The sequence below is a fragment of the Perissodus microlepis genome, chromosome 12 (genome assembly GCF_051167445.1).
Source record: "Perissodus microlepis isolate ML-2025 ecotype Zambia chromosome 12, ASM5116744v1, whole genome shotgun sequence".
Taxonomy (NCBI): Eukaryota; Metazoa; Chordata; class Actinopteri; order Cichliformes; family Cichlidae; genus Perissodus; species Perissodus microlepis.
The window spans coordinates 19,518,205-19,534,134 of record NC_140472.1 but is presented as its reverse complement, the minus strand read 5'-3'; the positions used below and the strand labels follow the sequence as shown (position 1 = coordinate 19,534,134).

At 41.5% G+C, this 15,930-nt stretch overlaps 1 protein-coding gene across 2 annotated transcripts in view; it reads left to right on the top strand.

The window, feature by feature from the left end:
- Positions 1 to 1,220: 1,220 nt before the first annotated feature.
- The window catches only part of smtnb (smoothelin b), a 50,332-nt gene continuing 35,622 nt past the window's right edge, over positions 1,221 to 15,930 (top strand). Inside the window, exons 1-2 of one of the 2 annotated variants that reach the window (XM_084945528.1) lie at positions 1,221 to 1,303; positions 1,441 to 1,579. In XM_084945528.1, the coding sequence (XP_084801654.1) occupies positions 1,529 to 1,579 (51 nt within the window). In that variant the 5' untranslated portion in view covers positions 1,221 to 1,303; positions 1,441 to 1,528. The remainder of the gene's footprint in view (positions 1,304 to 1,440; positions 1,580 to 15,930) is intronic. The other variant, XM_084945529.1, reaches the window with a different exon arrangement.

Genomic DNA, 15,930 nt, shown 5'->3' with positions numbered 1-15,930 from the left:
CACACTACCATCTCTGGGGTTTACAGAGAACCGTCCCAAAACAGAAAATATCCTGTGAGTGGCAGTTCTGTGAGTGAAAATGTTTTGTTGATGTCAATGGTCAGAGGAAAAAGGCCAGACTGCTTCAAAAAAGTAACTCAAATAACCAGTCGTTACAACCAAAGTATGCAGAAAAGCATCTCTAAATGGACAACATGAGGGACCATGATGCAGATAGGCTACAGCAGCAGAAGACCACACTGGTTATCACTTCTGTCAGCTAAGAACAGGAAACAATTTGCAAAAGCTCATCAATAGATGATTGGAGAAATGCTGCCTGGTCTGAGTCTTGATTTCATTCAGATGGTAGGATCAGAATTTGGTGTGAACAACATGAAAGCATGAATGCCTATCAGTGGTTCAGGCTGCTGATGGTGCAATAGTGTAGGATACATTTATTTGCCACACTTTGGGCCCCATAGTGTCAAACAGTCTGACTGTCATTGCGGACTATGTCCATAACCACAGTGTAACCTTACTCAGATGGCTGATGTTACAAAGGCCAAATAATCTCAAACTGGTTTCTTGAACATAATGACTTCACTGTACTCAAACGACCTCCACAATCACCAGATCTCAATCCAACAGAGCACATTTGGGATGTGGTGGAGTTGTGTGATGCTATCAGTGTCAACATAAACCAAAATCTCTTTGGAACATTTGCACAAAATCTTGAATGAAGGCAGTAGTGAAGGCACACTTTGGGCGTCAGTTTAGCTTGGTGGGTTGAGTGGATGTCCATCTGCTGAAAGGTTACTGCAGGGGCCTGGCTCTAGTTCAACTCTGGGCTATTTCCTGTGTGTCATTCCCTCCCTGGTCTCTGTCCCACCTTTCCGGTCTACTCTACTGCCCTGTTATCAACAATAAAACTTAAAAATCTACATTTATTAGATAAGTACTATCAAATAAACTAATCCCTTATTTACTGTATAAACAAGTAATTACAGACTATAAATTGATGTAATTATAATTATAATTATTGGTAACAGGTATGTATAATTATTAGTATTATTTTAGAGAGGTTTCATTAATATTATAAAAGGTAGGATTTTAATGAGAATCTTAAAGATTTGAGTGCCATATATACCTGGAGGCTATTTTACGTCTCCCCACACAGCGGCGCGCTTTGAATGAGCGCCGGGAGAGGCCAGATCCAGCGAGGGGCGGGGTTACACCTTTCCGAGGGAATCCTCGGTTCAAAAAGCTCCCAACGTCTCTGTGTGTGCTTTCATTGTGACTCGAGAAACGGACGAAGACGACCGAGGTATGCTCTTGTAGCAGGACGAGGGTTTATTTCTGTTGTCAGAAGTAAAAAAAAGTTTCTGCTGTGCTGAATAGAAAGTTATAGACGGTGCGGATAATTTTTAAAAAGACGATAACAACAGCCTACGTGCCGTGCAGGTGGGTACAGACGTTGTTGTTGTTGTTGATCGGGACACCTATCCCTATCCAGACCTCGTCTCACCTGAGCTCGACAGGACACTCAGAAATGTCCCTGGAAAGCTATTCAGCGTTGGATGAGCCCTCTCTCCGAGCTTTGGTGAGTAGATGAATGGGAATACTAATGTTGAGCACTGTGGGATATAAGTGTGTTAGGGGGCTAAGTGATTCCTTTGTTTTGGGGGGAAAATGTCTTTAAATGAAATGTGTGCTTTTAATCCAGGTAAATGTCTGTCTGATCACCGGTGATTGAGCCCAGTGCTGTTGATATATTCAGTATTTGTCTCACCTTTTGATACCTCACAGGTAAGAGTGTCCAGACAGGTGGTCTGCACGCATACAGGGCCATCTACTCCCAGTGCTTACCACTACACTGGGAGTAATTCATCTCCATTATATCCCAAACACAACAGCAGTACAAAAATTATGAGGGTTTGCTACTGGTGCCAGGATATTAAAGGGTATTTGAATCTTTAATAAATGAGTAGTTTTGTGTATAATCAAAGCAAACAGCTGTCAGACTGATGGAGAAAGTAGCTGTTTAAAAAAGTTAATATCTAAAAATGTCTGATGCAGAATATTCAAAGTAGTTCATGATTAATAAAGTTATTCATGAGGCATTACCTCACAGGAGCATCAGTCAGTACTGACAGGAGGAATGTATCATTCACCAGGAAGTCTAGAAACATTTATTAGTTCTTATCAGGAAGGTTGTAATTAATTATGGAGGAGGGGAAAGTAACACCTGCAGACACGCCAACGAGGAAGTATGACTCAGCTGCCCTTGTTTAGGCATGAGTTTGTCTGAATCACAGACACATACGCAACAGTCATACATGCAACAGATTCATTCTTTAGTTTTTTAAAATTTGTAATGACTTAAAGCCTTCAAGTTTGCATCTCTCAGCTGAAACTCTGTGTGGCTTTGCTTTTCTGTCATTACCCTCACTGGCTGATTTCAGAAGAATGTGCACTTTAAGATGGAAAAGAAGAAGGGGAGGAGAAAACCCTTGATTGCTGTTTTTAAAGATCGGTTAACCTGACAAGAAAAGAGCTGTTTGCTTTTGAAGCGAGTCAGGGTATGAATGCGATGTTTAGCTTACCTGCGTGCTGTTCTTTAAACCAAATCCATTAGAGTCTGGAATCATCTTGCCGACAGACACAGTCCCTGTTTTCCCATAAATCGCTCTCACCATGAGTGACGTTACGCTGGTGGGAGCACAGGAGAACATGCAGGAAATAATATTTATCCTTCAGCACAGTGATTTACTTTGAAGCGGTGGCACTGGCTGCTTTGATCAGGGGCTTTATGAGTTTATTTATACGGAGACGGAGCAGGGAAAAGGAAGATGAACTGAGTGCGAGGGAGGAAAGCCACAAATTTAGCTGGGAAGGTTTCAAAGACTGTATTGGGAGATTTTGTTTGGGAATATTAAATTTCAGACACATTTTTCACCAAATTATGGTCCCATGAGACCCCAGCTCATTGGTTTTAAGGGTGCTTGTCTGCCTCTTGCTGTGTGGCCTGTGAGAAAATGCTGTCCAGAGAGGAGCAGCAGCATCAGCAGGAGAATTAAAAAAACTTGTGTTCTTATCCTGACGCCCATTAGTCAAGCCTTTACTGAGCTGGAGCGAACGGGACTCTTCCGGCTGAGCGTCTTTCCGTTCAGTTTTCCTCCCTCAGACGTGACCAGCAGCCTGTAGGTCACAGAGATCCCACATTTTCACTGATGATGTTTGTGGTGACTCGAGTGTCAGGGTTTTCTGTGGTGAACTCGGATTCAAACGAAACAAACCCGGAGGAGAAGTTCACATGAGGTTGCGGTGTAATTTAAACGCGGCATGACAGCTGTGAATGGAGCCTTTTTTGTGTTTTAAGTTTTTTATGAAACATAACACCTCATTGTGTGGGGTTTATGCTCTCTGTGAATCTGCCTTTATTCAGGACACTAGTAAAAGATGACGGGCGTTTGGAGATGGCTGGGCTTTAATTAAGCTCATCGTAAATCCGGGTGGAGGAGCTGCTATTAAACAGTTGGATAACGAACACAAGTTCCAGGCCTGTGTTGTACCTAATGAACTAAGCAGTCAGAAGGTCATACGGCGGCCTCTCTAACGCCACTAATCCCGTCTCTACACTTGTATTGAAAGCCCGGCCAGCCTTTTATACTGCTCATTTAATCCCCTCCATGGCAACAAGGGAAAGCAGTTGTCTTTTCTCTCAGCTACCACAATTATTTAAATGTCCACAGGAATAATCGGTTGGTGTCCTGGTTTCCTCAGGAGAAGAGCTGAGGTGGGGAGGGGGAGTGTTTGCAGCGGGTCATCTGTCTGAATGGTGCTTGTGTAGCCACAAAAACACAAAAGCTGCTGAGGCCACTCAGAGAAAACCCCTTTCCTTCCAAACCACTCCAACCGCTGTTACTTAATAGCAGACTTTATCTGATGGTTTCAAGCTCTGAGGGTGATGGTTATCTGCTGTTATTCCCATCAATGTGCTGTGCGGTAACAGTTTTCTTGTGGATTAAACCTGCAGGACAGGTTGGGTCTGCAGGTGTCTGTTGATGTGGCAATCTTGCGTCATCCTGCTCTGTCGTCAAAGTGTCTGTTGGTTCTCTGGCTGCACTGTAACAGACCTGAAATCAGTATTTGCATAAAAATCACATTGCAGTTAATGTACAACTCAGACGTTTTATTATTTATGAATTGATTTGACCGCTTGGAGACTTTTCTGCCTGCGGCGCCTGCTGGGCTGGTTTCACACGGGCTGGATGTCTCGCGTAATGATTTGTAACCTGTCTTGCCAGCTGTGTGACTGTCCCTTTCTCCCTGGTGAGCGAGAGGCATTCACACATGTTTAAAATAGCCGATTTTGCTCTGTGGTCCAGCCTCGTTGATATATGGGACCCCTGGGCCTTTATTTTATGGCTCTGTGGACCCTTTGTGAGTTGACAAGGGCTCAACGGTTACAGTCTGAGAGGAAGAATGGACTTGTTTTGAAGGATCTTGGTATAGTGTGCAGATTTTGCTTAACCCCCAGAGACGGGGGTCCAAAATGTCAGCCTTGTCATTAGGAAGATATAAATTGCAGGAGTTGCGCTATATTGCATAACTCTTGTCTGGGACAGTTTCATATATATGCAGGCTGTGTGTTTTTATACACTCCAAGCTAAAATTAGAAAAAAAAAATTGTTTCCATGAAATTTCAGTCAAGGGGACTGGTTATGCTTGTACCAACTATAAAATTTAAGAGCTGGAAAATTATAAGTGAATTAGAATTAATACCTGATACACAGTTCAAAATAATCCTTCATTTTCTTATACCAATAGATGGCCATGCTTACAGTATTAACTGGTGCGTTTGGTGCTGTTGGCAAACTCAAATATTTAATCACATCAGGCCCTTTTTCCATTACTACCTACTTGGACCGACTGGTTTTCGATTACAATTTAGTACCACCAAATGTGCATGGTCGTTGTCATAGCAACACGTTCGAGCGTCCTGCGACGTAACAAACTCTACAACAAAGCTTGACGTCGAAGCAAGAATACCTGCTGCTCGGTCTGCTGAGACGGAGAACACTGCGTTTTGGGTTTTTTGCTTTTTTGTAACCGTTTCCAGAAATGGCAGGTTTGATTTTCGTGAATGAGACGATCTCATGACTCATCGAGTGACTCTACTGACCAGCCAATCGGTGGCATCAGTCTGACGACGTCACCCGGCCAAGCAGGTACTGTTAAAACACAGCACCTGATACCAGGTGCTATGACCTAATACACAGGTGTCGAACTCTAGGCCTCCATTGCCTAGAGTTGTAAATCAGCTGTGATGGCCCAGGGTGTTATCTAAAACCTGCAGGACACCGGCCTTCGAGGCCTGGAGTTCGACACCCCTGACCTAATGGAACACCCTAAAAGCCGTGCCCAGTCGATCTGAGTAGGTAGTAATGGAATAGGGGTCGTGGCATCATAATGTATGATAAATAACTCAACTGTGTGGGTATAAAAGTGATGAAAATTCAAACTATGCGATGCTTTTAAGGTGTTGTACGTGTGTAAAACCTTAAAAAAAAGGTCATTTGGTAAGTGGTTGCTAGGCAACGTGACAGCCATATAATATCTGATATAGATAAGCGCATCCAGGAGCCTAAACTTTGTGCTAAGTTTTGTTGCTCAACTTCTTGCGGACTAAATCGCAAACAGACACACGCAAAGAGATTTCATTTAAAACGTGGCCTCAGTGTGGCCGCAGTCTGAAACGAGTTGTTTTAGCTGTCTTCTGATTGGTTGCCCACTTGCAAACAGAAGATTTGAACAGCAGGTGGGTTGCGGCTGCTGTGTTCATCATCATCAATCTCCTCTTTCTTTAGCACCACACAGAGCCAAGAGCAGTAAAACATGCCTGAGCATTAAGAACCGTTTCACGTCTGAGCTTTCAACTGGCCGGGATTACTTGTAAATACACTGACCTACATTATTCAAAAATCATCCACGGCTGTAACAGCCGGTGTGTGACAGAACAGTACAGTAGTGGCACCTTTTTAAAGTGATATAAATCAAATTGAAGCTGAAATGATCAGATATTGCTGTCGCCTCAACGATCCTGAAAACCATTTTTTCTTCATACCTTTTTTGGAAAATTGAGTGAAGTGTCCTCAACTTGTACCTACCCTGGCTTCAGTCTTTGAAGCAAATATCCAAATAAATGGCCGTGCTCAGCTGAGATAAGAAGCTGCATGTTTGCGTCATAAAACTGGAAACTTTTGTTCTGCTATAAATAGTGCTCTACGATTTTAGCTCTGAACAGATGAGAAAAGAAAAACCATGAACTTTGAGATCATCTGGTCTTTGACCCCTCAGTAGTTTGTTATTGTGGGACAATCATTCAGAGTGAACGTAACACTGTTTAGCGCAGCTCAGAAAGTATTTAAGTGTTTGTGTTTAGAAGGAAGTTGAAACTGAGTTCAGTGTGTCAGTTTTTCTTGTTTAAGCGTATATTTACTATTGTTATGTCATTTTTGAAAGGGTGGGTTCTCCAGAAGGACGAGCGGCCTTTAAAATCTGAAGCAGTATTTTATTTTTAGCAGTCTTTTTTTGTAATGCCATTAGAGAATAATGTGGCAGTACGCTGAACAAACAGCGCTCAACAGTGTAGTAATGTGATTACATTATTATAAAATTGTGTATTAGCTTGTACTTAAATTGTTACTGCTTAGACTCCTTGTCTGTGAGTTATATAGTTCTCATGAGGCGGTGTTTGGAAACTTTACTAAATATTTTGCGATACAAAGTTAAACTAATTGTCACTGTGGCCTTTGGAGCCCAACAGCAAGCTTAAATTTCAGGAGTTTCACTTTAACAACTATCAAACCTCGTACTCTGCAAGACAGAGTGAGGAAAATGGGTTATTTAAAAAAAAATGACAGGTAGACTTTTAAAGTGTTTATCCACCAAAACAAATGGGTTGAGTGCATTTCATTTATCACAAAACGTTACTCTTTATATCAGGGATGTCAAACTGATGGGCTACATACAGCCCACTTTGATCTTAAGTGAAGCTCACAAAGTTTAACTATGCATCGAATCCTGCATTGAGATGTCTTAGTATAAGAGCAAGAAGTGCCATTTCTACAGTACATCTCAGTTCCTTCACATGATAAAGAAATGTTGTTGTAATAAAACAAAGATATCTGATGACTCTCAGTAAGAAATAAATGTGTAAAATGACAAAACAAGTTCTGGTAGCTCATTGCTCAGTCTGTCCTGTAATTATTTAAAAAACAGTTTTTGTTGAGTCACAGAAAATACTTTTTTTTGTTTTATTTTACTGTGGAAACACTGTTAAAAAACAAATGTTTGTAATATATAGTAGAAACAGGAACTTTTCTGTCATTTAATTGTTTACCTATCACTTTATTACTACGGTGTAGTAATAATGCTCGTGGGGGAGGTCTTTATCCATAGGAAACACTGTAAAGTCCAAAATTTATCCCGTAATATTTTTTACATTTTCCTAAGCTGTCAAGTGGACCAGATTGCAGTCTTTGCTGGGCTGATTGCGGCCCCTGGGCCTTATATTTGACACACATGGTCTATATCATACAAGCTTGATGAAGACTATTTGGTGACTTATAGAGTAGAAGTGGGATTAAATAAGTGTGCACTTTTTCCCAGTCCTTTTTGGGTAGGTAAACTAAATCAGCAAATCAGTGGCTCCATATTTTAGTGCAGGTGTGTCAAACACAAGGTCCGCGGCCCAGAATCGGCCTGGCAGAGAAACCAGTCCGGCTCACTGGACATCTTTGGAAAATGTGAAGGAGGACACTTTTGGACTTTTAATTGCTTTTATAAATTTTACAGCTCGTCCTAATGATAAATATCTCTCCACAGCCATTCTAACTACAGTAATAAAGTAATAGATATAGAGGTAAATAAATTCCAGTTTTCAATATCTACTACAGAAATATCTATTTTTTTAGTGTCCACAGTAAAATACATAAATAAGTACAAGAGGACATTTTCTGTGAGTTAACAAATCTTTGCGCTGTATAATTACAGGACAATCTGGGCATTGAGCTACCAGAATTTTCAGTAATTTTATATATTTATTTCTTACGATTTACGCTCACACTGAGTCACACTGACTTTATCATAAACTGGAACATATAGTGTTGATGTTGCGCTTCTTTTTCTTGCATTGAGATATCTCTGGGATTAAATGTGCAGTGAAGCTACTTTACACTGACAGAAAGGGTATTTTCACCGGATCAAAGTGGGCTGTATGTGGTGCGTGATGTAAAATGAGTTTGACATCCCTGTTTTATCTGTTTATACATTCACCCAGCAAGCAAAATATCAGCAGTTTGTTCTCGGGAGAAGATGCAGAACCCTTCACGACTGTGTCAGGAAGGGAACATCAGTGTAGTGTAGTGTTGCTTTATTTTTGTGTATGTTTAAAAAAATATTTTTTCCCTAAATTAGTTTCTGTTTATTGTTGAAAATAAATTGAGCACAATGTGAGTTGTGTTGCTGTGTCTGGTTTGACTCAAACTAATGGCGCTTCACTCTTAGAAACTTCCAGTACTTCTGATGCAGTCAGCCAGGAGATATTCAGAACGACGGAGGAGACTCCGCCTGTGAAGTTTAGACTCAGTATATTGAGTAGCTGTCAAGCAGGCGGTGCACCGAGTTTTGTAACTGTCAGATATGAGACTGCTGCTGTCACAGCTGCTCTGGTCTTTTCCTCTGTTTGGTAAGTGATTCAGCAGAGGCAGTTTGTGCGACTGATCTCTGTCCGGATCATCAGTCAGCCAAATGGAAAAGGTCTGAATAAGACATTGAACGCGTGCTTTCTTTCTTCCCCTCCTCGTCCCTGTCTGCTGTCAGAGGCGTCTCTGAGATGGACAGCAACCTTCCCTTGAGTTTTATGCATTTAGTGTCTGGAGATTTTTGGGTTCCAAATTCTTCTCTTTGTCCAGTTTTTAGACAAAAAATACTCCGCAGATGTGGATGAAACATACAGTTTTTTCGATGTGATGAGAAATCTGTTGTTGTTCTCTCAGGGGGAAGAGAAAATTAACTCTCATTGAGATGCCATTAAGATGCCATCTAATGCTACTTCCCAAGCTCTGATTCTCAGCTGTACTGCTGGAGGGAGTCGGCACAGATTTTGCTCCCATTTAAATACTAAGCTGTTGCTCTGTTTATAGAGGAAAATGGAACATATAAGGATCTGCATTCAGCAGGAGGGAGAAAAAAAGTTTTTTATTAAGTCACATAGTGAGTTAATAAAAAAGGATGATTGTATGGCACTGGATAATGCTTTTTAAATGAGAAATTGAAGAAATTTAAAAACACTGTTTTTCTTTTTTAGTTTTTTTTTTCTATATTAACTTCCTGAGGAAAGAGGCATTTCCTGAGGTCCCTAGAACTCATCAGGCGGATGTTTATGTTTTGCTTTCCAGCTCGGCCTTGTTAATGTCGTGGCATTCTTGAGATGTACACTGCTGATCTGTTAAATTTTGTTTGCCTCTCTCAGTCTGTCTCTGAGAGTCTCTGTTATACGCAAGATTTTTATTGCTGCCTCTCTGGGATCTTTTATAACAAACAGTTTGTGCTCTGCAGCATCCCAAATTGCTTCAGTTATTCCTCTCTTTTTCTTCCCGTGGGACACCACTTCTGCCTTCTGGCCCTCCATCATTAAACTAAATGAGTCGGTCACGCAGGGCTTCGGTTTGACCAGCGATGTAGCATATTTAGAGAAGATTCATCATACACTTTCAAAGTTTTGTCACAGGACAGTGCAACTGTAGTGTAGGATGCAGTGTGATTTTTGAAGGCTCGTTCCTCCTGGATGGGACTAAACAAATGGGTTTTTTTTAACTACAATTTCAGCTTCAAGAACCAGCTCCTACAGATAAGATTCAGTATCAGAAATCCCAAAAGAAACTACTAAGGAACAGTGAGGCATAAACCCTGTTATGAGAGTGGCTCCCAAATGTGGGTCACAGTTTTCCTGCTCAACCTGGATACCTCACTGCGACCTGACCAGCGGGTCTGGAGGCAAGCACTTTCACAGGAGTGGCTGAACGAGACCAAAGAGAATTACACAGCAGAGCTGATTTTTAGTGTGCTGAGACGCAGCAGTGCAGCAAAGATCTGAAATAACTTTGAGGTCCTGCACACAGCCGAACAGTAATTATTTTGCAGTTTAGATCAGAGTGCCGACCATGTGTGCACAATCAAGCATGCGCTGATTAATCCTTCAGCGTGTGGAGTTGTTTGCACTAATGTGAGACTAAATTAATAATGTGCATCATTACGGCCCTATAGGGCATTGTTGATTACTATACCACCCCCCACCCTCGTGGCCCCCACGTATTCCTCTATGTGTCTGTTCTTTGTGGCTGCTACTTCTAGTGTAAAGGGGGACAGTGTTTTCCCAGGTCTGTCTATTGAAAACGTTTTAAGCTTTCCTACACGTGCAACTGCACTTGCTGCAAGCACGTTGGCACATGCACAGTTATCTCTCTCTCACTTACCTGTATATTTCATAGATGCTCCCTCTTTTTCTTCATCACAGACAATGGAGGCTCAGAGCGCTCTGTAACACAATGACTTCTAACCTTGAGTTTGGTTTTCAGCTGAAAGGCAACTGAAACTGCCTCCTCTCCAGAACCAGGTGTCCTCTGCCTTGCAGGGCTTTCTGTTGCTATCCTGATTATATTTCCACCTATCTTTGTCTGTGTGTGTGGAGACCTACTGTATGCAGGCATTGTGAGGTAATTGATCCACTTGATCAATCATTAAATCTTGGAGTTTTGCCCTGAAGAAAACCAACATTATATGGTAATTGAAATTACTCTGAGCTTTGCTCACCCTCACTTCTCTGTTTTTTTTGTTTTGTTTGTTTGTTTGTTTGTTTGTCAGTAGCAGCCCAGCTTCCTTGGTGGCAGCTGCTAATCTATTTCAGCTTTTGCTTTAAGAAGCGTCCCGTGTTTCCTTATAAGGCCAAACTCACTTGTGGACTTGACACAGGACTGATCCAATCAGCTGCCTGGCTGCACTCAAACCTCAGTCTACTCTGGAAATTATTACTCTAGGGCTCTGTTCATGCACAAAAACACAGTACCCCCTACCTCTCCTTTATATTCATGCACATGGATGCACAACCACATACTTGAGACCTTTGTGTAAAACTGTACAAGTCCTAGCTTTCAGTACAAAAACAGCAAAATGAGATGAGACCTGCACACACCCACTGAGAGTCAAAAGGTCACTTGGTCTGAGGGGTCTCAGACACTGGGCTTATGTTTTGGGTCATTATCTTGCTGTAGGATAAAACCTTCACCAACTAGGCGCATACCATAGGGTGCTGCAGAATGCTGTGGTAGCCGTTTGGGTTCAGGGTGTCTCTCACTCTCAGTCACCGACCCTGGATCCAGACTATCACATTTCCTCCTCCTTGTTTAACAGTTGATGCCACACACTGTGGAACTATCGTTTTGCCTACTCGAAAGCGTACAAAGATCCTGCGTGACGAACCAAAGATTTCAAATTTTGATTCATCAGTCCATAATACCTTCTTCCAGTCTACAGTAGTCCAATAGCGGTGTTTCATGGCCCAGGCAAGCCTCTTTGGCAAGTCTTCTCTTCATACTTGAAACGGAGACTTGCTTACTATGAACACTATGAAGCTGTAGCCTATAACACAAGATAAAAGGGGCTAATCTGACATAACAAGACAAAGGGGAAGCAAAATTGAATACATCGAATGCAGGACAAGGACTATCAAGATAAAACAGGAAGCATGAAAAATATGGAGAAGCAGACAAATACACATAAGCTTAACACTGAGAACAGGGGGGAGAAACAAACATGGGGACATTACTGACTGGAGAGACGGAGAGGGAACATGAAATATGGAAAGACAGGGAAGACACTAAGACAGAACCCTAAAGACTAAAAACTATACATAAGCACAAATCCCATACAGACAAAAAACAAACAAACAAAAGAACGTGACTGACACTGAAATATTAACAAAACTCAAAAACATAAGAACCCTGGGTCACCTGACCCAGGACCATGACAGTTTGTCTCCTAGGAAGCTGAAGGGTAGCTCTGTATTTTTGAAGAATTACAAACAAGACTTAGTTGATGCTTAAAGCTGGTTTATTTAATTAATTTGTATCCAGTTTACCAGTGTAAACATGGTGTTTGGGGTCTGATTGAAGGATTGATGTGATGGTAAGGTGTCCGCTGCTCCACTTTGAATATTGGTATGAACTTGAAACAGTGAGTACTTAGTGGATTTTCACCAAAATTGTGCCCACGTTCAAGACCATATTTGCTGGTTGTTGTTGTTGTTATTGTTATTGTTTTTAAGGATTTTTTTTAAATTTTCACATGAATTGCTAGTTCCCCTAGAGCAGGAGTCTCTATAACTCCAGTCCTCGAGAGCTACTATAATACACAGTAGCTCCTGAGCACTGGAGTTTGAGACCCCTGCCTTACAGTATTTGGCCACTCCAACAATCAGAGGATTCCCTGTGAGCAAGCATTTAGCGACAGTGGGGAGAAAAAACTCCCTTGAATAGGAAGAAATCTCCGGCAGAACCAGGATCAGGAAAGGACAGCCATCTGCCGCGACTGGTTGGGGTGGGGGGAGTGAAAATAAAAAAAAAAAAAAAGCCAAAGTGATAAATATTGGAACAACTTAATTAATTTTTTTGTTAAAATCTTAAGCTGTTGTTATCAGTTTTAAAGGAGTATTGGGTTTGCATTGTAGATAAGTGTTTGCAGTGGATTTCTGCTGTTGATTGACTTTTCCAACCGCTGCTTGTGGTTTTGTCACTTTTGTCCTGGGTCAAAGAAGCAATGCTGGAGACTTTTGTCTCCCTCTGCTTCTCATTTTAATGCAGGGGGAACTTTCAGATCAGGGTCAAAAAAGGGATGCTTGAGAACCTCCAAGGGTTTGATGCACTGGTTTGCATCCAAGGCCAACATCCGTTTAGTCAGGCTGACCAATAAATCTGTATCACTTTCAGGTCCTGTTCTAACTGTGATTACTTGTTTGAGGTCATCAAGATGCTGCAGTCTTATATGTCGAGTATCGTTGGATTGGTATCCTGTCTCACACAGAAATTGTTCTTCTGTCTTAAATGTCCAGCGCTGTTTGCTGTGGTCGTTTTGGCCATGCCACAGTCTGAATTTTAAAACATCGTAATCCATTTTCCCAGGGTAGGGGCACCCGCATAACAAGTTCCACAGCTACCAGCCCCAGAGACCACATGTCAATTGCTTCATTATATGGAATATGAGGCATAACTTCATACCAAATTGTCTGCACACAGGTACCAGGAATCACTGCAGACACAGGATGTGCTAGGACAAAGTCAATAACTTTGACTTTGACGGGAGACTCATGGCGGTTCACAACTATTATGTTTCCAGGTTTGAGGTCAGCATGCACTGTTCCCAAAGAACTGAGGTGGTACAGAGCATTTGATATTTGATTTCATTCCATTCAATAATTTGTAAAATTGGCCTCAATTCTCTTATGGGGAGACCCTGGTAATTCTGATCCTTTATGTAGTCCCACAGGTTTTGATCAATTTTGCCTGTTGCAAAATTTCAGGTTTGCTCTCGTTGATTTTAATAGCCACATCCATATAATAAACTCCGCAGGCATGAAAATGGAGAATTCTGTAGACTGGACATTGCTGGCGCTCACAGCGAAAGAATTTTGTCAATATGACTTGTAGTTTTCTCTTGGGAAGCATTTGTTTTGGGCTCACTTTTCTGTTTATTTAAACCAGCAGCAGACGGACGCATGTCTGTGTGTGTGTGTCATGGTTTGCATGCCATGTCAAGCTTTTCAGTATATATTATTTATTATTATTTTAGATTCTCCTTCAGCTTCATATATTCTTATTTATACAAGCAGTGTGTTTATGCGTGTATGTGTGTGTGTGTGTGTGTGTGTGTGTGTGTGTGTGTGTGTGTGTGTGTGTGTGTGAATAATGTGATTCACAAAACAAGCTGCAACGTTTGACCCAACTTTTGTGAACCTCTTCTCACAGCGTTGTTCAACAGTAATGCAGTTTTTACAGCTAACTTTTATACTTGTAATACCTGAGTTTAGTGTTGTAAAGTACATGCAAACCTCTTATATATTTAAATATATACAGCTGTAGAAGAAATCATATTTTTTTGACAAATACAGGCAAATTAAAAATGTAAAATTAAAAAAAAAAAAAACATTTTCAGCACGCAACGTTTCATCCTCCCATCAAGGCTCCTGTGTGTTACCATTCAACCCAGTGCACAAAGACGTCTGAAAACCAGAGCTTTCATATAATAAGTGGTCTATTTGTTAAAGATGCTCAGACATTCAGAGGCTGTGTACTGCTCTGCGTTATTACCAAAAAATGATCTAACGCTGGGAAAAGAATAGAGGTTGACACATTATTTGTATATTAATCCTGTCTAAGCACTGCATGTTTTCACATGTTTCACAATGTCAAAATGTAGTCCTGAAAATACCAGCGGTCATGGGAACTACTACAAAGGCAATTTTGAGTACTTTGGCAGGCTTTGATTTGTCTGTGGACAGATTTTTGTCAAGTCGCCTTGGAGGTCTTGTGGGTCCATGATTGACAGGCTACAGCTACGGTGAAAAGACTCCAGCACATTAAATGTAGGACAAAGAGTAACCTGTTTTTGTGTGGGACTATGCTAGGAGTTCATTTTGACATATCTAACAAACATATCTAATATGTTTGGCATTTGAATGTAACACTCTCAGTTAATAAACAGTATAAGTAAGTGTATATATAAATATAAGTACAAGCAAAAACAGAAGATAAAGGGGTTGGTTTTTTTTGCTAATTTTTAAAAAAGTTTTACATATTAAAACTGATGTCACTAGAAAAGATGTCACAAGCTACTCTGTCTGGTAACATCTTCAGGTTTTAGAAAAGTTGCCTCCACTTGAGCCAACCAAATCTGAGTGTGTGGGACAGCACCTCCCCTAGCCTAAGCTGTTTTGACAGCACAAGACAGTCCCACAGAGGGCAGTTTTTATGATGTAGTTGATACCCATATTGTGACTACCTTAAATCCCCTCCTTGTTTAACCACATCTGGTGCAGTTTCTATATCGGGCATAATAAATTAAGTTGGCCTCCCGAAACATAGTCCTATTGAAACCTGTGTCTCTCATGTGTACCAGATGACTTCAGAGGGTGCTCCTGTCCTCAGGAGCATGTCGTCAGCTGGTTGGGATTACTGGTAAACCGCAGGAGCTCTCTAATTGGCTGTGATTGATTGAGCTGCTTCAGTCGGATGTCTTTTGGAGGTTTGAGGTTTTGACTCCATAGAAAGCTGCTGCTTGGCAGGAAGTGACTCAAAGCACCCTTCAAGTGCAAGTTTTTACCAACTCCCTTGTGAAGCAACTTTCTTTTGTCATTCTCCACCTCTCTCCTTGTTTCCTCACAAATATCATGGCGTAATGTCTCTAATACCTGTCTCCCAGCAAGGACTGTTCTCTCATCACCCTCTCATATCCACCTCCTTCCTCCTGGATCTCACCGGCTGAGTCAGGTGAGGCTGACAGGTGTGGCGGCAGCTTCCTTGAAGGTCTGTCAGCACAGCAGACCAGATTGCAGCATGACTGTCTGCAGTCATTAAAGGTGCTGATATCTGGCGCTGACGTCTCAGTGACTGCATCATTTTCTGTAAAAACGTACTCTGCGTGTGTGACGACGTCGTCATGTGTGATTTCTGAGTCATGCGTCTTGTTAGAGGCACGAGCAGCGCTCTATGAAACGTTTTCTGTCTGGGTGTAACGGCCTCTTTCTGGGTCACTGTGTCGCTGTTTGGAGCCACAGTGACAGTTGGTGAGCCAGAGGTTTGTGGTCTGGTTTGAAAAATGCCTGCAGGGACGGTC